This window comes from Coffea arabica, chromosome 2c (genome assembly GCF_036785885.1).
Source record: "Coffea arabica cultivar ET-39 chromosome 2c, Coffea Arabica ET-39 HiFi, whole genome shotgun sequence".
In the NCBI taxonomy this organism is placed as follows: domain Eukaryota; kingdom Viridiplantae; phylum Streptophyta; class Magnoliopsida; order Gentianales; family Rubiaceae; genus Coffea; species Coffea arabica.
The window spans coordinates 70,441,507-70,464,943 of NC_092312.1; the positions used below are offsets into that span (position 1 = coordinate 70,441,507).

Sequence of the window (23,437 nt, forward strand, 5' to 3'; positions counted from 1 at the left end):
GGCTGTTTGGGCTGTTATAATTTTGACTTGACGCAAAGTTTTGAGCCAAGTTTCTGAGCTTCACAGCAAACACGTAGACAGCAGGCCTCAAACCTTTTGGGAGAGAATGCTAATCAATTTGATTGAGAGGATTGTTGTCAGATGAAAAAGGAAAAAAGTAGCAGTATAGCGGAAACGAAAAGAGACTTTTTTTTTTTTTTTTTCTCTCTTTTGAAGCTTTGACATCTTTATATTTCCTTTTAAAGGCAACATGTAATGCGTACTTCAGAGTCCAGAGTAACTGCACTATTTCCAGGGTTTCTGATTTTTGTCTGGCAGTGGTTGATCATACATTAATGACAGACTTTCAGCTGTTAACACATCCACCTCCCCAAATTCTTGATAGCATGCCCCAAGGAGCCCAAGTTTTTTTTTCTTTTGTTTTTAAGAATGTACTTTTTGGTTGTCGATGGGTGTGACCATAACCCATTAAGGTACTATGAGAGGATCCGGTTTTAGTGGGAAAAAAGAAGCTAGCATGCCCTGAGAACAAATACAACCACCAAAAAAAAGGTTTGACCTTTCATTTAGAAAAAGAAGAGTTTCAGCCAGAATGGTCAGTTTCAGTCTTATAATTCAGCAACGTGTCCAAATGAGTAACAAATATAACTTTCATGCTTGATGCAAAGCCTTTGTTCTCCAAATCGATGCCTCTGCAGTTGAGAAAATGCAACCAGTGTTCACTGTTTCTTTCTCGAGGTAAATTAACACTTGGATTCCTATATTCTTTACAAAATAAGTAGGTCAGAAAATTGACCTCAGCACAAGCCACAGAAATAAAGGCTGCATTCCCAAACACGCCTGTGCCTTATAGAGAGAAAGAGGTCCACTTCATTAAGGTATGCGCTAAATTAAAATCCTAAAATGTAATGTGATGTGATGCATCCCTGCAGAGTTCTCTTAATCCTTAGGAGATGGATGATAAAGTAAACCAGACCTCTGGTTTTGGCTCCTGATCAGTGATCGTGAACGATAATCTCAAATTGAACATGTCAAAATGAGATGTTGCAAGCAATATAGGCTTCACAACTAAACATGCACAAAGAACCACCTCATAATCAAGTTTTCTTCACTGGTAGATTGAGACACAAATGATCTCATCAGTGTACATTCCGGTGCGATATCCACAGCAAATATTCTTGTTTTCTTTTCCTTTTTTTAATCTTTATCAAACTACTGTTTTGAAATTCATGTGCATATATTTTTATCAAGCTACTAATTTCAATCTGAGGTATGTACAATGCAATGCCGAAATGTTCAACAAAGGACACCAGAAGGGCATATCATGGCTTAACAAGCGGCCGAGTGTTGTTCCATAGCCACTGACGTGCAGAACCATCCAGCAGAGTTGAGACCTGTGAAAGGTACTGAGTGAGCAAATCTAAAATATTGGAGGAATCTATGACATTTTTTCTTTTCCTTTCCATAGGGGAAGGTTCAAAATTTATTGAGATTCTCAAAGATTTATGACGGAAATTTTAAAGGTAAACTCAATAGAGTGGCTGTAATCACATCCCAATCTAAACTACAAATTCATATATTTTTTATGTGCAGAAACAGCATGTGTTAATTCTTAGATTGTCAATATTAGGTACCAGTCAACCAAATGGCATGACCCAAAATAAATTGTCTAAATACAGTTCGAGTTCCTAAATGAATTTCTGTTTTCATGTCTAATGCTAACCTAAGATCCTTCAGTAGAATTCTTATTAAATTCGAAGGAACACAAATCAGAGCCATTCTATGACATGTTAATTCTTAGATCATCAACATTAGAGATCAATCTACCAAGCGACATGACCAAAAGCAAATTGTCTAAACACAGTTCGAGTTACTAAATGAAGTTCTGTTTTCATGTCTAATGCTAACCTAAGACCCTTCAGTGCTCTTAAATTCAAAAGAACACAGATCAGTGCCACTAGGTAATTGAGGATAATGTTTTATTGCAGATAGGATTCCACACAACTTTTGAACATCCTAACACAAAGACAAAGGTAGCTCCATGCCAGGCACTAACCTTCTCCCAGACTTGCTTGTGGTAATCATTTACCCAATTGATCTCAGCATCAGAAAGCAATGACACTTCAATCAATTTAGTCTGCATAGATAGGAAAATATTAGTCTCAAAAAACCATTGCTCCATGGTACAATCAGCAGATTCATTAGAAAAGACCTGGATGTAGTTAATAAGACAGTTTTCTTGTGAAAACATTCTCGTCAGTGGACAGTACAATTAAATCATTCACACTTTCATATATGTCAAGAATGAGCTGAAAGCCAAACCTATAAGCAAGGGAGCACGAAACTGAGGTACACTAGACAAAGCTTTATTCAACCATGAGGGCACATTGACACAACCAATAATTCTACAAAACGTAATGGTAGTCCCATGTCAACCACAAGTAACTGAAAGTTTCAAAATGCACTTCCATATCTCCGTTTGTCCTGTATTAATTATAGATTTTTGCTTCCTCTAGCGTACCAGTAACATATTGTCAAACATCTGCACATGGTACCATCCACCATAAACAGTCCAGCATACACAATAACTTCAAAAGTTTTTTATCCTTGTCTGATCTCCTGTACAATGTAACAGCTCTGGTGATGTCCAATCTATCTTTTCGCAGTTAATGAATATCAAGCTCATCATATCTATCTATTCAGCGATCATTCTATGACAATAGGCGCCAAAAATTTGAATTAAATCATACATGGTTGACTGTTTTTAGCAGACCTTATTTCTATTCTCCTTGTAATGGGAATACTATCTAATGTATGGTGAGAAGTGAAATACTGTGCATATTGCCATAATCCTAATTCTATGAGCCAAGCAATCTACAACCCATCTTATCAAGTATCTGGCATCCTCATTTACATAATCTTCTTATTCATGCTTTTTCTTGGCTGCAAATGCATGTCCTTTTTTACTCTCAGCCAATGAGACAATCTTACTTCAAACACATACATAGAAGTCTTTAAGCAGCATTAATCCCAATAACAAGGACCAAGAATTTTGACCTGAAACAAGGATAATTCATTCATTAAGTCATGAAAATAATGACACAAAGGCAATGCTGAAGCAAATTCATGTGATCGGACAGCAAGATGTGCAATAACAAGATGATAATTGTGGCGACCCCACCTCCCTCTCCTTTGGTCCCTCAAGGTTGAGATACACCAGGTTTCCTCTGTTTTCTCCCCCTCCCAACGCAGCTTTCTTGTCTCTCTCTTACTCACAGTTTAAGCTTGAAGAAATAGGAAACTTTTGTAGAATTTCTATAACTGAATCAGCCTTGATTCTCGGCTGCAAATGGAGTAAGAAAGTTTGATTTTTTCATTCTTTTTCTCGGTTGGAAGAGGGAGCAAGACAAAAAAAATTCCTTCAGCTTTCCCTCTATTCTCTCGGCTCCAACAAGAAGAAAAGAAAGTGTCAGTCTTGCAAGAAGAGAAAAGACTAGTAAGGGTGAAGACTTCGTCAAGAGGTGCTTAGTCAAAATTGGTGGCTGGTCTAAAGGTCATGCTCCCTCTCTCTCAGCTGAAATGGAGAAAAAACAAGAGGAAGACTTGTGTAATTTTTCCTCTCTCTCGGCTGAAATGGAGAAAAAACAAGAGGAAGACTTTGACTCATAGTTATTAAACCCGGCCCGGCCCGGCGGTCGTACCGGTCAAACCGGTGAACCGGCCATTGGGCCGAGCCAAGTCTTAAATTAGATCGTTTGGGCTACGGAACCGTTGACTAGTCAACGGCCCGGCGATCAGACCGGGCTAACCGGGAAACCCGGCTGGGTTTGTCCACGGACCGTTCCCGGCCCGTTTTTGATGAAAAAATTTTATTGCCTTTGTCAAGGCTCGAACCTTGGACCTCCACCAATCAATAATGCATGCTTACCACTAGGCTACTCCGAAATTTGTTAATAAAAGGTCTTTATTATAATATATATATGTTTTTTCAATTCTATCTTTCTTTCTCTAAAATAAATTTATTTGAAATCTTTTAATAAAAATTAGTACCCTCCAAACTCTATAATTTATAAAATGAATTTCAAAAATAACACATTACATAATTCATTTCAAAGATAAATATTAATTTAATAATTTTTTACACTTAAAATTCATAAATAAGCTACATTATTACACTAAATATAGATAAAATTTTACACTTGAAGTTTGGTGTATTACTAAATAACTTTATATTTAATTGATTCTTATATGAATTAATTATTTTATAGCAAATTAAATTAAATGAGCTTTTACTATGGCAGTAAGTTGGTAGGAATTAGCTGTAATTAGTCTAAGAATACAGCTATATAATTAGTCTAAGATAGCTGCTGTAATTAGTCTAAGAACACAGCTATTAGTCTAAGATAGCTGCTGTAATTAGTCTAAGAACACAGCTGTATATAGTCTGTAATTACAGACTATATACAGCTGTACATGGCTGACCATTTAACCTAGTTACTTGTATAAATAGATCAATGAAATATATGAAAAACAGACTTTCAGCATAATAAATAACTTGGTATCAGAGCTTTGGGGTTTTTCCTTGCTCTTCTCTTCTCTGAAAATTCCAGCCATTCCTTCAATAGCCCACACTGCTGAAATTTCTTCTCTAAAACACTAAATACATCACAATATGTCAACCAAACCTGATGTTGAATCTCCTAACAGCAAGAATCTCTCCACTCTAACCATACAAGATGCTTCTTCTTCCATCCACATTAAATTGGATGGCACTAATTATCGCGTTTGGTCCAAGATATTGGAGATGCATATTGCTGGAAGGAAAAAAATGGGCTATATTAATGGAAAAAAGGCTGCACCAGCAGTAGATGATTCAAGTTATGATGAATGGGAAGCTGAAGATTCTCTTGTCAAATCTTGGCTTATTAGTTCAATGAGTGATAATCTGATATCTCACTTTGTACAATGCGGCACAGCAAAGGAAGTTTGGGATGCTGTAAAAAGAAGTTACCTTGATGTATCAGATTCCTCTGAAGTTTATGAACTAATGAAGAAGACTTTTCATTTACAACAAGATGGTCGGCCTCTAGCAGAATATTACAACGAATTAAACTCAACATTTATGGAGCTCGACTATCGACGGCCCAATGACATGACATGTGCTGCTGATATTGAAAAATATAGAAATCGTATTGCCGAAGATCGAGTGTATATTTTTCTTGCTGGGCTTGATAATAAGTTAGATCAAGTTCGCAGCCGTGTTCTAGGTACTTCTCCTTTACCAAGGTTAGAAGAAGTCTACTCCATGGTTCGTAGAGAACTACAAAGACAAGTTGCCATGGGAGTAGAATCACACTTTGAGGCTTCAGCTCTAACTGTTCAAAAGAGCACTCCTATTGCCATTAATGGAAATTCTACAGCCTCTCAGTCTCGATTTTGCACCTACTGCAATAAGAATACACATACAATTGATACTTGTTGGAAGAAGCATGGCTATCCAGAATGGTATAAACTTAAGCAAGCTGAGAGAAAAAATAAAAAATTTGTTCATAATACTGTTGCTCAAAATGTTGCTGCCATAGACACAACTCCATCTTCTGTTTCTCATGTGTCTCGGGCATCTTCTCAAGAAGGTATTTTTGGTTTGTCCGTTATTTCTGCTCATCCTAGCACTTGGATTATTGATTCAGGGGCTACTGATCACATGACTAGTAACTCTTCTATCATTGACTCTCTTACATCTCCACCTGTGAAGTCTGTACAGGTTGCTAATGGAAATTTTACGCCAATCATAGGCGCTGGAAATGTGTCTCTTTCACCAAAGTTTTCTATGTCCTCTGTTTTACTTGCACCTAAACTCTCAAATAATCTCCTATCCATTAGTAAAATAACAAAGCATCTTAACTGTTCTGTCATTTTTCACTCTACTCATTGTGTTTTTCAGGACAATCTTACGAAGATGACGATTGGCATTGGTAAGGAGAGAGATGGTTTATATTATTGGGAAGACAATCGAGGCATACCAATATCTACTCGAGGTTTTCAAACAAAAAGTAGGACATCAGACATAGAAAGAATAATCCTTTGGCATCGTCGACTAGGACATCCATCTTTTTCTTATTTAGAGCATATGTTTCCTAAGTTATTTTCCAATATTTCAACTTCTAGCTTAAGATGTGAACAATGTGTTTATGCAAAAAACCATCGTGTTCCTTTCAAAGTTAGTTTTAATAAAAGTGTCACTCCTTTTTCATGTGTTTATACTTATGTGTGGGGTCCTTTCTCAACTACTTCTACTTCAGGACATCAATATTTTGTATCTTTTATTGATGACTGTACTAGAGTCAGTTGGGTATATTTGATGAAATCTAAGAGTGATGTTTGTCATATTATTCCTCAGTTTTATAACATGATTCTTACTCAATTCAACACTAGAATTAAGGTTTTTCATTCTGATAATGGTCGTGAATTTGTGAATAGATCTCTTGCTGATTTTATGATACAACATGGCATTCTTCATCAAACCACTTGTGTTTACACACCCCAGCAGAACGGAAAAATCGTCACTTTCTTGAAGTAGCACGAGCCTTATGTTTTACTATGCATGTTCCAAAACATTTTTGGGCTGAAGCTATTATGGCTGCTGTTTTCCTCATTAATCGAATGCCCGCTAAGGTTATTGATTTCCAAACTCCTTTGAGAATGTTATCTAAATTTCATTCTATTCCTTCTGCTCTTAATATTTGTCCAAAGGTTTTTGGTTGTGTATGTTATGTTCATGTTCATTCCCATCATAGAGATAAACTTGATCCTCGTGCTATCAAATGTGTTTTCCTTGGCTATTCTAATTCACAAAAGGGATATAAATGTTTTCATCCTCCTACAAGAACCTACTATGTGTCTATGGATGTTCAATTTTGTGAAAATGAGTCTTATTTTTCTGGACATATGTCTGCGATTCCTCTTCAGGGGGAGATTAAAAGTAGAGAAGAGGAAAAACAATGGCTAGAAGAAAAAAGGATATGGATCTCAGGTATAGAAAATGCAAAGGAAAATGGGGAATCCTTAGTTTTAGATGATGGTCAGGAAAATAAAATTGAAACTAATAGTGAGAGACCAGCTCATCTCTTTGAGAAAGGATATTCTAGGAGAAAAAAAGATATCTCTGTTATGCCTTCTGATTCTTGTACCTCCCTTAATGATAATACCTCCCTTGATGATACTACCATGCTATCGAATGAATCTTCCAAGATTGACACTAAGGTATGTACTTCTTCTGAAAGTCTTGACCCATATCCTAATATTGATCAGAATAGAAGATATCCTCTTCGTGAACGAAAAGAACCTGATAGACTTGGTTTTTCAAAAACTTCCAATGTTTCTTATCCAATTTCTGATTTTATATCCTATCACCGTTTGTCTAAGGCTAACTTGACATTTGCTCTTCAGTTGTCTTCTGTATATGTTCCTAGTCATTTTCAGGAAGCCCTTGATGATCCTAAATGGAAAGATGCAATGGTAGAAGAAATGATGGCTCTCCAAAAGAATTCTACTTGGGAAATGGTTGAGTTACCAATGGAAAAGAAGACCGTAGGGTGTAAATGGGTATTCAATGTCAAATACAAGTCTGATGGGACAGTTGAAAGATATAAAGCTAGACTGGTTGCAAAAGGCTACACTCAAACCTATGGTATTGACTATCAAGAGACATTTGCACCGGTTGCCAAGATGAACACTGTTCATGTCATATTGTCACTTGCAGTTAATTTAGACTGGCCTCTACGACAATTTGATGTGAAGAATGCCTTTCTTCATGGTGAGTTGACTGAGGAAGTTTTCATGGATCCTCCTCGGGGGTTTACACTAGAAGAAGGAAAGGTGTGCAGACTGAAAAAGGCATTGTATGGATTAAAACAATCACCAAGGGCATGGTTTGGAAGATTGACTCATGCCATGGAGGAGTATGGATTCAAGCAAGCTTCAGCAGATCATACGCTGTTCTATAAACGTAACTACAATGATATTACCGTGCTTCTTGTCTATGTTGATGATATGATTGTAACAGGTAATAACAAAGAAGAAATTGAGAACCTTCGAAGCTACTTAGCCAAAGAATTTGAGATTAAAGATTTGGGGACTCTTAAATATTTTCTTGGCATTGAAGTATCACGGTCCAAGCAAGGACTCTTCCTTTCCCAGAGGAAGTATACATTGGAACTCCTAGCTGAAACTGGTATGTCTGCTTGTGAGCCGATAGATACTCCGATTGAAGTGAATCATGGCCTAGCCTTCTTTTCTGATCAGATTCCAACAAACAAGGAAAGATATCAAAGGATCGTGGGTAGACTAATCTATTTAACTCATACCAGGCCAGATTTAGCATATGCAGTCAGTGTTGTTAGCCAGTTTATGCACAATCCAAGTGATCAACACATGAATGCTGTTAATCGAATCTTGGCTTACTTGAAATCTGCTCCAGGAAAAGGTGTCTTATTCTCCAAACACGAACATTTTGATGTGGTTGGATATACAGACTCTGATTTTGCTGGTAGCAAGTTGGATAGAAAATCAACTTCTGGATATTTGGCTTTTGTTGGAGGCAACTTGGTGTCTTGGAAAAGTAAAAAACAGAACGTGGTTTCATTATCTAGTGCAGAGGCTGAATATCGAGCTATGCATCATGCTATCACAGAACTCTCTTGGCTAAAAATTCTCTTAAAGGAGATTGGGTTTGGTCCAAAAGGTTCTATGGTATTATTTTGTGATAATATGGCAGCCATTAAGATTGCAAATAATCCTGTTCAACATGATCGGACAAAGCATGTTGAAATTGATAGGAACTACATCAAAGATAAACTTGATTCCGGGACAATTGAAATTCCCTATACTAGAAGTTCAGATCAGTTGGCTGATATTATGACTCATGCTGTTACTAGTAGCTTATTCAATGCATCTCTATCCAAGTTGGGCATTTGTGATATCTATGCCCCAACTTGAGGGGGAGAGTTGGTAGGAATTAGCTGTAATTAGTCTAAGAATACAGCTATGTAATTAGTCTAAGATAGCTGCTGTAATTAGTCTAAGAACACAGCTGTATATAGTCTGTAATTACAGACTATATACAGCTGTACATGGCTGACCATTTAACCTAGTTACTTGTATAAATAGATCAATGAAATATATGAAAAACAGACTTTCAGCATAATAAATAACTCATTATTTATTACAATTTATATCATATATCTTATATAAAAAATTATGAAATATAATATTTAAATATATTTAGTGACCCACCGGTTCAACCACTCACCCACCGGTCGAACCAGTAACCCGTTGACCCACCCCCTTCGCCGGGTTCCTTCCCGGATTGGGTTTAATAACTATGCTTTGACTAATCTTCCTCTCTCTCGGTTAAACTAAATGGAAGAAACAAGAAGGAAATGAATTTGTTTTGACTTGATCAACTTTTGCATGCCATTTGGATAAGTTTCTCTCCTCCTCTCTCGGTTGTGAATGGTCAAGCAAGAAAGGGTTGGTTTGGAAGCTTTGGTCTTGGTCAGAGTCTTGATCAAGCTTGAGGGATAATTGACAAATGACATAATTACAAATTAAGTCTATCCCTTTGTCACTAATTCATTATAATATCTCCATTAACTCCTAACACCTTGTAGCACAATAACTCTTTTGTACAAAACTCCCTCCAGTTCATGAAATTTATCGCACATACCTTGCTAGTTGGACTAATTGGTATATCACCCCAAGAAAACTAACATGGAATAAATTGAATGAGACAATAGGAATAAAATTATGATTCAACCATTAGATTAACCAAAAATTCAAGGCAAATATATTAGAATATAAAATAGATAAAAAAAATGTTCGAGAATATAAAATATAAAAATAATTTTTGGATTCTCACAATCTTCCCCCTTTAAAAGAATTTCATTCTCGAAATTCCAACCTTTGCTCGCACAAAGCTTGATACTACAGGGTTTTCCTCAACTTCCAAATAGCTTCCTACCACCCCAAATACTTCTGCTAGAGTTTACTTGAGGGAGAGTGGTATGAACATAATGGCTAAACTATACTGCCAAGGAAGGTCAAAAATGGCTTAGAATATTGACGAGAATATAAACTTGGGACTCGATGGAAAAGAACCATAACTGCAAAATTTGGTTGCTACGTTTACTAAATTTTGGAATCACACACTATGCGCTGGCAACTAGTCCACCATGTAAAGCTCTTATCATGTTTATCATTGACTCCCTATACATGTACTACCCCTTTCTAATTGAAATTCCTTCATTACGAACCACAATGAAAGAATCCTCAATTAAACCCAAGAATAGTAATGGACGACACACATAATCAGGTATAAGGATGTAACTCCAATTAAAGCCAAATATTGACTATTACTAGGGAAAAACATCAAGTCCCATGTTAATCAATTATCCCTCCAAACTTGATCAAGACTTTGACCAAGACCAAAGTTTCCAAACCAACACCTTTTTGCTTGACCATTCACAACTGAGAGAGGAGGAGAGAAACTTATCCAAATGGCATGCAAAAGTTGACCAAGTCAAAACAAATTTATTTCCTTCTTGTTTCTTCCATTTAGTTTAACCGAGAGAGGAAGATTAGTCAAAGTCTTCCTCTTGTTTTTTCTCCATTTCAGCCGAGAGAGAGAGAGGAAAAATTACACAAATCTTCCTCTTGTTTTTTCTCCATTTCAGCCGAGAGAGAGGGAGCATGACCTTTAGACCAGCCACCAATTTTGACTAAACACCTCTTGACGAAATCTTCACCCTTACTAGTCTTTCCTCTTCTTGCAAGACCGACACTTTCTTTTCTTCTTATTGGAGCCGAAAGACTAGAGGGAAAGCTGAAGGAATTTTCCTTGTTTTGCTCCCTCTTCCAACTGAAAGAAAAAATGGGAAAATCAAACTTTCTTGCTCCATTTGCAGCTGAGAACCAAGGCTGATTCAGCTAGGGGTGTGCAAAATCAAAAAAAATTCGAATTATGAATATTCGAAATATGAATTTTTGAAATCGGTAATTCAAAATTCGGCACTAAAATTGGAAATCCCAATTTCGAATTATGCAGATTTGGTTCGAATTCGGTAATGGAGTTTTTGAAATTGGAATTTCTGAATTCGAAATCGAAAATCGAAAAAGGAATTTCCGATTTCAATTTCATTTTATAATATATATATTAATATTTATTTATATATATAATAATATTTTTTATTTCAATTTTGTTTTATAATATGTATATTAATATATATTTATATATATAATAATATTTTTTATAATATATGCAATATAAAATTTATATTATATAACAATACATCTAACAAAAAAGAAAAAAAAGGGAAAAAAGGTACCGAATTCGGAATTTACCAAATTTCGAATTGAATTCGAAATCGAAATCAAAATCGGAACTGGTGAATTCGAAATCGAAATCAAAATCGATCGGTAATTCCTATGCCAAAATTCTGAAAAATTCCAAATTCGAATTCGATGCACACCCCTAGATTCAGCCATAGAAATTTTACAAAAGTTACCGATTTCTTCAAGCTTAAACTGTGAGTGAGAGAGAGACAAGAAAGCTGCGTTGGGAGGGGAAGAACACAGAGGAAACCTGGTGTATTTCAACCTTGAGGGACCAAAGGAGAGAGTGCTAATAAGCTAATTCGGATCAACATATCATCAACACAGATTGCACTAAAAGAAACATTGTTATGATCAACTAGGTTGCAAGTTTCACACTTCAAAGGCACCCAATTTTGTTTAAGCATCCTGCTTCTAAGCTGGCTTACCTGAATTGGAACAAATGTAAGCTTTTCAAACCCCAAGTATGCATGTCCTCCATAGTTATTTGGTGTGTCAAGCTCTTTCACAAAAAGTAGATTCTGCAGTATAAGAAAATTTAAGAGCACACTGCGTAAGAAAATAATATAATATGGCACAAAAGGAGAGCTACTTCCATACAATTGTCACGTGCTACAAATTCAAATAATAATATAATAAAAAAAAAGAAACATTAGGTCTTTGCAAAAGGATTAGAACAAATAACACAAAATCAAATTTGTCAATGCAGTTTGCAGCCAGCCCTAGTAAACTAAGCAGTTGTTGAGAACAGATATAACTGAACAGATGAAATGTGTTACGCCAAAACCAATAGAATCAGCTATCTACATCAGAAATGGGGTAGGTACCAAATCACAAGCATTATTATTCGATAGGTAAGATTGAGTGGGAAGAATACCTCTATAACTGAAGGGATGAAATGTCTTATCCCAAAACCAATAAAATCAGCTTTCTATGTCAAATATGGGGTAGGTACCAAATCACAAGCATTTGTTATTCAATAGGTAGTGGGAAGAATACCTCTATACGAATGCCAAATGAATGGTCCTCATAATAGCCGGGTTCATTACTAACAACCATGCCTTTCAGCAATGGAGTCATATTTCCAAATCGAAAGCTAATGCTTTGTGGCCCTTCATGGACATTCAGTGCAGCTCCTACACCGTGCCCAGTCCCTAAAGGATGATTAACAATGAACAACAAGAGAAAAGATTGGTGAGCTTAGATCACATGTAATCAATTGAAAAGGAGACTTGACTACAAAAAGGACAACTACCATGACGGTAATCAAGGCCAATTTTCCACAGAGCAGATCGAGCAAAAGCATCCAATACAAAACCGGGGGTATTCTCAGGGAACACTGCCTGATCAAGAGCTATATGACCCTGTCAAATCACATATAGTATGATGCAGAAGTTAAAACCAAAAGCAGTTCTTGTTGTATGTATAATAGGTAGCAGTAAAAGGTATATCAGTAAATACAGTAAAATCATGGGCCTGAATAGTATTATCAATCCTTAATACCAGGTTTTTACATGTTAAATACATTCTAATAACCACATGTCCAATCAGCATTCTACTTTGTTTGTCAATGACTTTCTGCAGAACCAAGATGCAATAAACAGGTCCTGGTTCCTTAAAGTACTTGAAAAAAATGTCCCTAGAATACCTCTCCAGAAAGAAGTGACTCATACTATCAGCAATTTAAAACCCTAATATGAATCTTGAAAGGTTTCAGAGACACTACAGCAGCCAAGCGGAGAAAGAAGCGCCAATCACGAGCAGGTAGTGGACATCTATTGAAGCTCAAACAACAATTCTAGGTCTTGGGTTTTCAATCCAAGGAGAATTTCAGACATGAATCATCAAATATATTAATACAAAACCTAATTCACCCAGAAAGTAGGTAATTTGAGACAACATTTGAGCTCCCCACATGCATGCGATAAGGTGTGACATAATGGTTAGTGAGACAACACCTATACAATGATATAGAAATTGAAGCTAGAGAAGTATTAGTTGAAATTTAGAAAATAACTCACTTTTCCTAGGCGAGTAAATAGAGAAGTATAAACTCAACCAGTTAATAAATTAAGCATCAAATCTTTCCATTCATAAATCTTGTGCTTTATGCCCATTAATTTTAAGAAAAAGCCAGATGAGGAGAGTCAAGAACCAGAAAGGCAAGAAAGAAAACCTGTAGAACACGAGTGAAACATTCTCTCTGTCGTGAAGATGGTTCACCAAAATGTACTGTTCGAGTAACATCAGTTGTTCCATCATGGTATTGGGCACCACTGTCCAACAAGAAGAGTTTATCTGCATGCACAATACTACAGGTGCCTGGCTCTGGTTTATAGTGTATAATGGCACCATTGGCCCCAGAACCTGAAATTGATCGGAAAGGTTTAATCAGGACAGAAATAAACACTGACCAGAGCAGCATGTACAACAGGCAAATGGATATGCTTTATAAGAACTAGTTTTCTAATTGGTATTTAAATCACTAGATGTGAGTTATTCATATCGTCAGTACTTCACAAGCACTAGTCTAATATGCTTAGAAATTTGAAAATCTTGATATGATGTAGAATTTTCTAAAAATGAACTTGAAATTTACATCTAAGTAAGTAAAATCTCAAGTTAATAGAGTTTTACCTCAAGTTTAAATGGTTCATCTCCCTACCTTTCTCAAACATAATCAACCAACGAAAAATCAAAATAAAATTTGCAAGGAATGAGAAACGTAAACTTGAATAACAAAATTGGAGGCCACCCGCAATGATTCCATAATAAGATGCACTCTCAAAAACCCATGTTAAAAAGGTCCCTTGCATTGAGAACATGCTGCAGATTTTACTTTTAGCCCAAAATGCAAACATATACAAGAATCTGTTATTTTCTCTTTGGTTCAGATGCATATTGCCAGAGCATGAGAGCACAACTTATAAAATCTGGTAATTTTTCAGATGTCTGAGATAGATGGCAACAAGGTATCTTATGCAAAAACATAAGGAAAGAAGATTCATTTTGTACTTGCAATAAGAGATCTTCCAATTCTAAGTATTTTACTGTAATCCTAACTCCTAAAGGAAAACCATGCTTCATAAGGAAAGAACTAAGAAACCATACAAAATCGTGTCCTTAAAAGAATTTGATTATAATCAGCTAGACTACAATGAAACTAGAATTGAAAATCTTAGATGCCTCAAGGATATAGAAGTTGCTGTTTACCACTGATAGTATCAAAGCTTGTATCAAGGAAACCATCTTGCATTGAACGAAACTCAAGAAGTTTGTCTGCAACTTGTACTTCAGTCAAAACCACATCTTTGAGAATTTCCTCCTCTAACCAAGACCAAAATTGTGCTAAAGCAGCACCATCCCTGCAGAGGTAGACATGCACATGTAACAAGCAAAATCTTTCAGATGTAATTAACCCCAGCTTCAACGTCAATGACAGGTTATAGTGTACCAAACACATATCATAATGATAGCTCTTGGAGTTTCACATTAGGGAGTAGAGAAATCTATGTCAACTAAAAGAACAATCTTGGATTTGTTTCCCACCATGAAGAACATGAAAAATGGTAATAATCTAGTTATAGACTGTCCAAAGATCTCAAATGGATAGAAGGGAAAATGAGAAATGGAAAGACAGCAACCATAAGAAATGAAAAGAGGAAAAAAGGAACTGGAAGCATTCAATGACATTTCCCTGGTTTGGACTTGTTCTCAATAGCTTCTTACAATGAAGCATAGGAGTATCACGGTGCTCACTTTTGGGATGAATTATAAACCAGTAATTTCTTGTTTTCTTGGTTCTCTTTTATATTTTTTTTTACTTGAAAAATTTTCTGCTTGGAAAGAAAGGAACTGGCATATCTTGAGGATGATTGACCTTGGAAAAACAAAACAACACAATTGGACACTGGTTACTTTTTGTAAACATCCCTAGGAAGGAAAATCAAAGTGGATAACTTCTATCAAAGCGTCTTATTGGTGCGAAATTACTTGGAAAAACCTTCCTTCCTATCTTTCTATAGAACCTGAAATTTTCCTGACTCTAAGAATATCTCCTAGGCAATTTATGTGCTTCACTAAACATTCCAGTAATTAGATTTCTCAATGGTCAAGGAAGATGTGGATACTTTATAGCTGATGAGGTTAATGACTCTCTCTCTCCCTCCTCCTTTTTTTTTTTTTTTGTGGACAACTACTAAGGTTCATGACCCTTTTCTAGTTAAATTCACATTAGAGAACTGCAATTCCTTGCAGGAAAGCAATTGAATTTGGGCGACATAATATTTGAGAAATAGAGATTTTAGCCACCGTATACCTTAGGTGACAATTACGCATGCCTTCTAATTCAGCATCATTTTTCACAGCCTTAGCCAGAGAGACAGGAGAACTTCTATATACTGCATATCGCCCACTGGATTCACCATTGGATCTCTCAATTTCATTTTGATATCCTCGCCCAGAAAAATATTTATCACATGCAGATCTATAAGTATTTACAATAGCAGCATTGATGGATGATGTGTCAAGCCAAAGTCCAGCTCCCCTTTCTGCCAAACTGAAAATAGGAAGATCATTCATTAACAAATTAAATTATGATTGGGGTCTAATCCACTAATACTGAGGAAAAGCCAAAAATGGTAAGACATTCCAATAAGTGGTCCAACTTGAACCTTTTGTCTTTCCATATGTGAATGTTTTTTACAAGCACAGTGCACAACAATCTGATGCACAAATTTGCTATCGGTTCCTCAGTCTTTGAGTCAGATATTTAGACATGTGTCCAAAATTCAAGTTCATATGTCTCATTCAACCAATATATTTCATATTAGTTTTTGTATACTACCGGAATTAGGTCCCTATTCGGGCAGCAGAAACTCCATTTAAGGTATCACCTAATCCAGAAACTAAATCTAGTGGATAGAAAAGTAAGGCCCTATTTGATAACTCAATTTTCAAACTTCAATTTTATCAAACGCACCCTAACTTATTTCATTAAGCACTCTATTGAGCCCATTCATGTGCTACATATTCCTTTTGATGACCGAAGCACATGCATACGTTATGGGAACACCTTAGCTGTCTTTAATACCACATTCAATGACCAAGCAAGCTTTTGGCTGAGGAAGGAGTTCAAAAAATGAGAAGCTATAAACAGAACAAGGTTAAAACTGCAAGAAATTCAGATGAACATGCAGGAAATGTCAAACAACTACAAGTTACCTTTCTATTTCAGAGAGAATAGATTCATAAGGACACAAGTCTATTCCAGCATTTTTCAGGTATTCCATCACTTCGGAAGTGACTTTAGAATTATCAGTGAATAGCTTAGCTCCATCAATCTCCACAATTAAATAGGCATACATGACTGGTGAATGTGGAATGTCCTTACCTCTCTGTTAAAGAAAAGTTAGTGCATTAAAAACAAAAAACAAAAATACCCAGATGAATACTAAGAACTAACATGGCAAAAAATTTAAGTTTTAATTTTTTCCGCATAAAAAAATGTAAAGATAGAAAAAAGTACAAGAAATACAAAAAAAAAGCACCATGATTATAGGTTCAGTTGTACAATCCATGGTACGCAAATAATTATGAACAGCTACATATTGTAATGCTGGTAAACTGCCTACCCTTGAAAGACAACTATCTAGGAAGAGGGGCAATGACAAATAGACTTTCTAATCCAATAACGATGCCTAAGTTACTTTGTGCACTGTCCTGATGAATTTGGTACACAGGCATAAAACAAAATACATTAGAATGGCATAATCTGTACCTCCAACACTCAATTTAAAAGGATGCCAAAAACAGGAAGTCCCACAATTAGCTCACAATCAAGCAACTAATTTTGGTCGTTGAAGTTCCATATATTTTTTCTCTAGATGTTGCCATCTTTCATTAAGCATTTTGTTCACACCATAGTTTTTCCAGCATAGACTAGAAATACAATACACTGTTGATCATTTGCCTGATCTTCCCTGACCATCCATTAACCAACCAATGAAAAGACTAGCAGCAGCAAGAAGTCTCTTTATACAGTTTCAAATACCTTAATAAACACACTCTTGGGTTCAAATGTGACACAGAATGATATGAAACTTAAATTTTCATGCTAATATTAAGCTCCAGGGATGGATTTGGTCATCTACATCTGCTTGAAGGATAAGCTTAAACAGAATTCAAACAGAACTACCATTAGTTAATGTAGCATTAAACAGAATTCAAACAGAAGCATTACTCTATTTAGGGTTAGGGGATGGCAACAAGCTAGGATACTGATTTGATGCCTTCTAATTTGCAATTACAAACATCAAGCAACACAAAAGTATTTCAAATATTTAGGCTAGCCAAGTGGATGAAATCTAATACCAGATTCAGCAGCCATGCCACTTCATCGAGCATAGAGATAACAATTGCAGAGGCACCAGCACCAGCCAATTCAGATCTAAGAGAAGACAGCTTTGATGACACGTCTAGACCTGCATATTTTAGATCATGCAATCTGATTGGCTTGTTGGGAGCTTTTGGTCTTGATGCTTTCCATACTTCATCCACAAGATTGCAATCATACAAGTAGACCAACTCATGTTTTCGTTTCGAAATAGCCTCTTTCAGTTCTTCTGCAGCATCAGAAGAAAACAAAAACTGATATTCACAAAAAGAGAGAAAAAAAGGCATAAGAAAGAAGCCTAAACCAGAATAACAAGGACACACAGAAGCAAACTATTGAACTCTTTCACCCACAACAGCATTTTTTCGCTCGTAATAGATAAACTACAATAAACATTTCTGACAGAATGCTTTAATACATCAGAAAACAGGCCAAAAGATAAATATACATAGTGATAATCCATGAGAGAAGGATAAGAAGTAATTCAGATACTATCAGCAAAATCTTTGCATATCCTTCGAAACCCCAAAATAAAACAGCAGCCTATAGCAGAAATGAAACAGCCATTTGAATGGAAATTTTGCAAGATAAAGTATTGTCTAACTTGTTTAGCAGCCTATAGCCCTTCTATCTTCACTACAAATTGTCCACTCAAACTGTCACATTCCATTTTGATCAAATTCATAACATACATGTTCTAAGTCAGTATCCAGTCAACACTCAACCTCACAACTCATGAATTAATTGCTTAATGCTTAATGATGACCTCGTCAAAATCAATGCATCTACAATTAAAGAAAGCCTTTGTGGCTTCAATCAAGTTGAGATCTGAAGGGAAAAAGGTTGATGCTTTCTCTTATAAATCACAATTGCAGATAAAAATTAACAGTCTACAGAAAATTACGCTCACATCCCAGTGTCACAAAGATCAAGTGTATAACTCACAGGATCAATTCCGATTCTACACCCAGGAGCCAGCACACTGTTAAGCCACTCACTGGTGGTAGGCACTCCCATATTTCCAGCCCGCATTAGAATCCAGCTAGAGCTGAGTTGCTGCTCTGCCTGATCATCAGAAAAAGAACAAGCTTATCAGACATTCGTTTTAAAAGCATAAGCAATATTAAAACAATTGACTCTAACCAATATGGCATTCAGACCTGGAGAAAGTATCGCCCATCCGTCCAAAGAGCTGCTTTGTCCTTTGTAACAACTGCAGTGCCAGCACTCCCCGTAAAACCAGATATATAGGCTCTCCTCATATAACATTCTGCAATGAACTCGCTCTAGCGGAAAAAAAAAAAGGACATTGCATTACATTTGCTTGTCAGAAACAGGTGCAAAGTGTCAGTAGTTGTGATGATTCCTTGCTTAACCCCAATAAATCCGTTTGACTGGAGCTATTTTTCAAAAACAAAAAGAAACATGCTTTTTGAATACTCCAAACACGTTCTTCAACCACCTTTCTTGTATCACATACACATTTACCCAAAAACAGCTACATCAAAATTTTCTAAAGCAGCGGAAAAAAAAAAACCATCCAAACGGATACTAAACCAAGTAGAAAGTCCACTAAAAGCAGAAAGTTAACGGCTTTTTTGGGTTTTATTGCGAAAAGATTAATAACCAATTCAATATAAAGATACTATAAGCAAAAAGTTGGAAAATTTACCTGATGGGCGTCTTGGGAAGGGATGATATAAGCGTCGATATTAATATTGGGCTTGGAGAAAAGCTCCCGGAGGTCCCCGAGCTTCTGGTCGGAATCGGAGCAGGAGTCAGAGTCATTTCCCCGCTTCTTTCGGAGCTCCGATGAGGGTTTGGCGGTTATGGAGCCGGAGGAATTACGGACGATGAAGGTGGGGTAAGTTTTCGAGTTTTGGGGAAAATTGGGGTTGATAAAGTTGAATTTGTGGGAAATGGGGAAGGAAAATGAGAAATTACGAAATTTAGGGAGGAAGCAATAGTGCGAATTGCGGAGATGAGGAGTGAGAGAATGCATGATCATGGCTGTAGAGAGAGAAAGTGCAAGCGACGACGACGATGAAGAAGCTGTGGCCAAGAAAGTTCGAGCCGTAAAGACTTAAAGTGCCGTCGTTTTCGTTTTTTCCCTTTTCCTTCAGGAATTAGAACTGGAGAGAGCTATACGATGTCGTAATTCGTAATGAACTGATCGATTAGGATAAATTTTTTGCTTCCTTATACTATACTAGTTTTTTCAGCCTCACGCATCGCTTGAGGATGCCTGGATCTATGTTAATCAATATCAAATGAAGGCAAGTAGATTAATGTAAAATGTTTATATATTAATACATGATAATTGTTAAATAAATGTGGAGAGTTTGACTTTATGTAAATTGAATATTGCTGTTATTCATTTACTCATTTGATTTGTAATTTTCTCTTGATACTATAAATAAATGATGCATTCATTTGAAATGTACAATTACATACAAATATCATAAATATGGTGACGCTGATCACTTTTAAAATTATGCACACACTATTTGTATCTAGTCAAGAATGAAATAAGTTTAAACAAGTAAAACCCTTCGTGAAACTTATTGTGAATAAACACGATGGTGATATCAATAATTTAAAAGAACAATCATCACATTTCTACGCAATAAAAAATGTCAAGAAATTAAGAATTATTCATGATGTAGTAAAACAAATGTGCTTCTAGTAATTGTAGTAAAAAATATCATATTGACAGGTGTAGTTTCTTGTAGTAATCTTTCCAATAAAACGCGTATTCCCAAACTTCTTGCACTCATTGCAACAATTTTTGGGTGTAGTACGTAGATCATCGTCATCATTTTTCTTCTTTGCATCTCTTTTTTTGTGCAGAGACCATTAATCAATGACGATGAACTTTTCCTTCTTTTCTTTTGTCAAGCATTCTTTGAAGTAGAACAAATTATAGTAATCTTGAGACATGCAACATGTAGTATATTTTACCTTATAACCTTAATAGCTAATTGGACCTTAACTACCATTTGAATCCCGTGAGATGCCTGGATTTCCGCTTGAATTTGCTACGAAATATCTAAGTATTTGATTGGACTTGTTGCCAATTTCTGATACATTTGTGGGAATGCATTAGTAGGAGAATTACTTAGGAAGTACTAAACAATAGCTAGGAACAACCTCGAGAAATATATCATACTCAGATTCACTGCAATGTATTATCTCTATTTTCGCAAATGCAAAGCAATAGTATCCCTGCATCTACAGCCAAGCCATTGATCAACAATTGGACGTGTTTTTCAAAGGGCAATGGTTTACAAATATTTGGTGCAATATATAAATCACTAATCAACAATTACAAAGATGTCAATGAAAGCTTTTGTTTTGGAATTGCATATGCAATACTTCTCTAACCTTTATAAGTCAACAAATTAACAGATACAGACCCAGTTAAGGGGCGCTGTTAATGCCATAGTCCATTTTTCAATTTCACAGCCATTTTTATACAAAATGTCAAAATTACCCTTCTCAATTCCAAATGAAATTTGGACTTAGATTGGGTAGTTTTGTAATTGTACATAAACTGGTCGTGGAAACAAAATAGAAGCTGTGGCATTATCATTTGTTCCAGTGACCTACTGTATTTGTTATAATAATAGAGATAATCTAGCAAAGAGCAAATTACAAACAGTCAAATTTTGGTTCAATTTAAGCATGTACATGGATGCCAAATCTATATGAATTTTAACGCAAATCTATATACCATTTTAGTTTTACGTTTTAGTTGAAGTCGTTTTGGGTTGTTTAGTAACGAAGTGCCATATTAGCAGTTAGTTAGTTAGCAGTAATCAAGAGGTTAGCAAAGAATTTGCCAGTTAATTATATTGAGTAGAGAAATTTCATTATGTTTAAAGCCTTGAGAATGATTTTTAAAAAAAAATTTTCCCAATAGAAAATGGATGTGACTTAAGTAGTGAAGAGGAAGCAGATTATGAGTGCAAAGTTCCCTTGTGCTGCCAAACATATAAAAGTTGGGAAACACGCGAGCGAAGGAACACGCGGACAGGTACTACAAATGCGGAGGAGATGGATGTAAGATGGGTATATAACAAACAAAACCGATGAGGTTGGCACTTCCAACTCTGCCGATCACAGCAAAATCGCAGAGCTAGTGTTGCACAGGCTAAGAAACGAACGAGATTGGTGGAGGGAATTAAATATAAGATAGGTATATATCTTTACTACAAAATCAGATTGCCCTCGGCGGAGGAGATGGATAGAAGATGGGTATATGACAAACAAAACTGATGAGGTTGGCACTTCAAACTCTGCCGATCACAGGAAAATCGGAGAGCTAGTTTTGCACAGGCGAAGAAACGAACGAGACACAGTAATGCTCATTGAGAAGAAAGATGTTCCAAATCATGCTGCCTAGAAGCGGCCGAACAAAAGGAGTAAGCAGGAGGGGTTGGACCAAAAGGTGAATGAGGCTTTTCGCTCCTTTCCTTCTTTAGTCGGAAGTTGGTACCAGGCCGGGAAAACAGTTCCAGGCCTTAAGAGCTTAAGAGGAGATCGAATTCTCCCCGGAACTGGAAGATCATTACCAGCGGATATGCTTTTTTTTTCCCCACAGGTAGCCAAGGATTTCGAGTCCCGATACCCTTCGAAAGTACCTCTTGATACCAATCCGGGGTCTATCTCTCTTAAACCAACCAACTCTCTAGGGAAAAAATCGTCTGGCTTAAGGGCATGAGTTTACCATTACTTCGGATACCTCTTCTCATAGCACCAAAGCTCTAAATTCCTGTCTCAGAGGCCGCTATAGAGCTCTAGGAAAGCTCTTTAGCATAGGCCTCGACTGTTTTAACAGCCACCGCGCCATCCACAAGAAAGTCTGGCCACGCAGACAGCATCGAAGTTCCAAAGCCATGCAGACAGCAGCAAAGCCACGCGGACAGCATCGAAGTTCCAAAGACATGCAGACAGCTGATACAACAAACTCACCACCCACGACAAAGCCACGCGGATAGCAGGAAATTTCGAGCAATTCCAGCAAAGCCATCACCACCGAATGACAAAAGACCAAACCGCCCCTCAATCTCACACAAATCACGCTATAACCGGCCCATTTTCACTGTAGCTAAGCCAACTGACGCTTTTAGTATAGTAAAGATAAGAACGACTTTGGGATTAGATTTCAACCGCAGGAGTGAGGCTATTTTGGGAATGTGAGAGTGTTTGAAAAATAATTGGAACATTGAGTACAAGTCATTATAGCTTTAATTTCACTATAATTACTTATATAACCTTTCAGACATTTAAGGTTAGGGGCAAGTTTGGTATGTTACAATGTTTGGTGTCAAGTTGAGTATCAAGTACAATTGAATAAAGCTTGTATTTTGATAGAACGAGTTTAGGACTAGATTTCAACCGCAGGGGTGAGACTATTTTGGGAATATGAGAGTGTTTAAAAAGTAATTGGAATATTGAGTACAAGTCATTATAGCTTTAATTTCACTATAATTACTTATATAACCTTTCAAACATTTAAGGTTAGGGGCAGGTTTGGTATGTTACAATGTTTGGTGTCAAGTTGAGTATCAAGTACAATTGAATAAAGCTTGTATTTTGATAGAATTACATAAAAGTCCTTTTAATCATTTATTATACTAACATCCAAGC

The 23,437-nt window shown here is 36.4% G+C and overlaps 1 protein-coding gene across 6 annotated transcripts; it reads right to left on the minus strand.

The window, feature by feature from the left end:
* Positions 1-1,094: 1,094 nt before the first annotated feature.
* LOC113727620 (aminopeptidase P2-like) lies at positions 1,095-22,661 on the minus strand. 6 transcript variants are annotated; one of them, XR_011839600.1, is made up of 14 exons: positions 19,458-22,661; positions 18,946-19,071; positions 18,731-18,850; positions 17,764-18,039; positions 16,615-16,787; positions 15,710-15,949; positions 14,605-14,756; positions 13,568-13,758; positions 12,647-12,755; positions 12,391-12,545; positions 11,820-11,912; positions 2,323-2,619; positions 2,057-2,137; positions 1,259-1,394 (listed from the first exon to the last, which is right to left on the minus strand). XR_011839600.1 is itself a non-coding variant. In XM_027251885.2 (13 exons), the coding sequence occupies exons 1-13, from the start codon at positions 19,791-19,793 to the stop codon at positions 1,323-1,325; spliced, it is 2,124 nt and encodes a 707-aa protein (XP_027107686.1). In that variant the 5' UTR covers positions 19,794-22,661; the 3' UTR covers positions 1,095-1,322. The 6 variants fall into 6 exon arrangements, 3 of the variants coding, with proteins under 3 accessions (XP_027107686.1, XP_071932387.1, XP_071932386.1); XR_011839601.1 differs by lacking the exon at positions 2,323-2,619 and adding an exon at positions 3,182-5,445; XR_011839599.1 differs by lacking the exon at positions 2,323-2,619 and adding an exon at positions 10,755-10,918.
* Between the last annotated feature and the right edge of the window lie 776 nt (positions 22,662-23,437).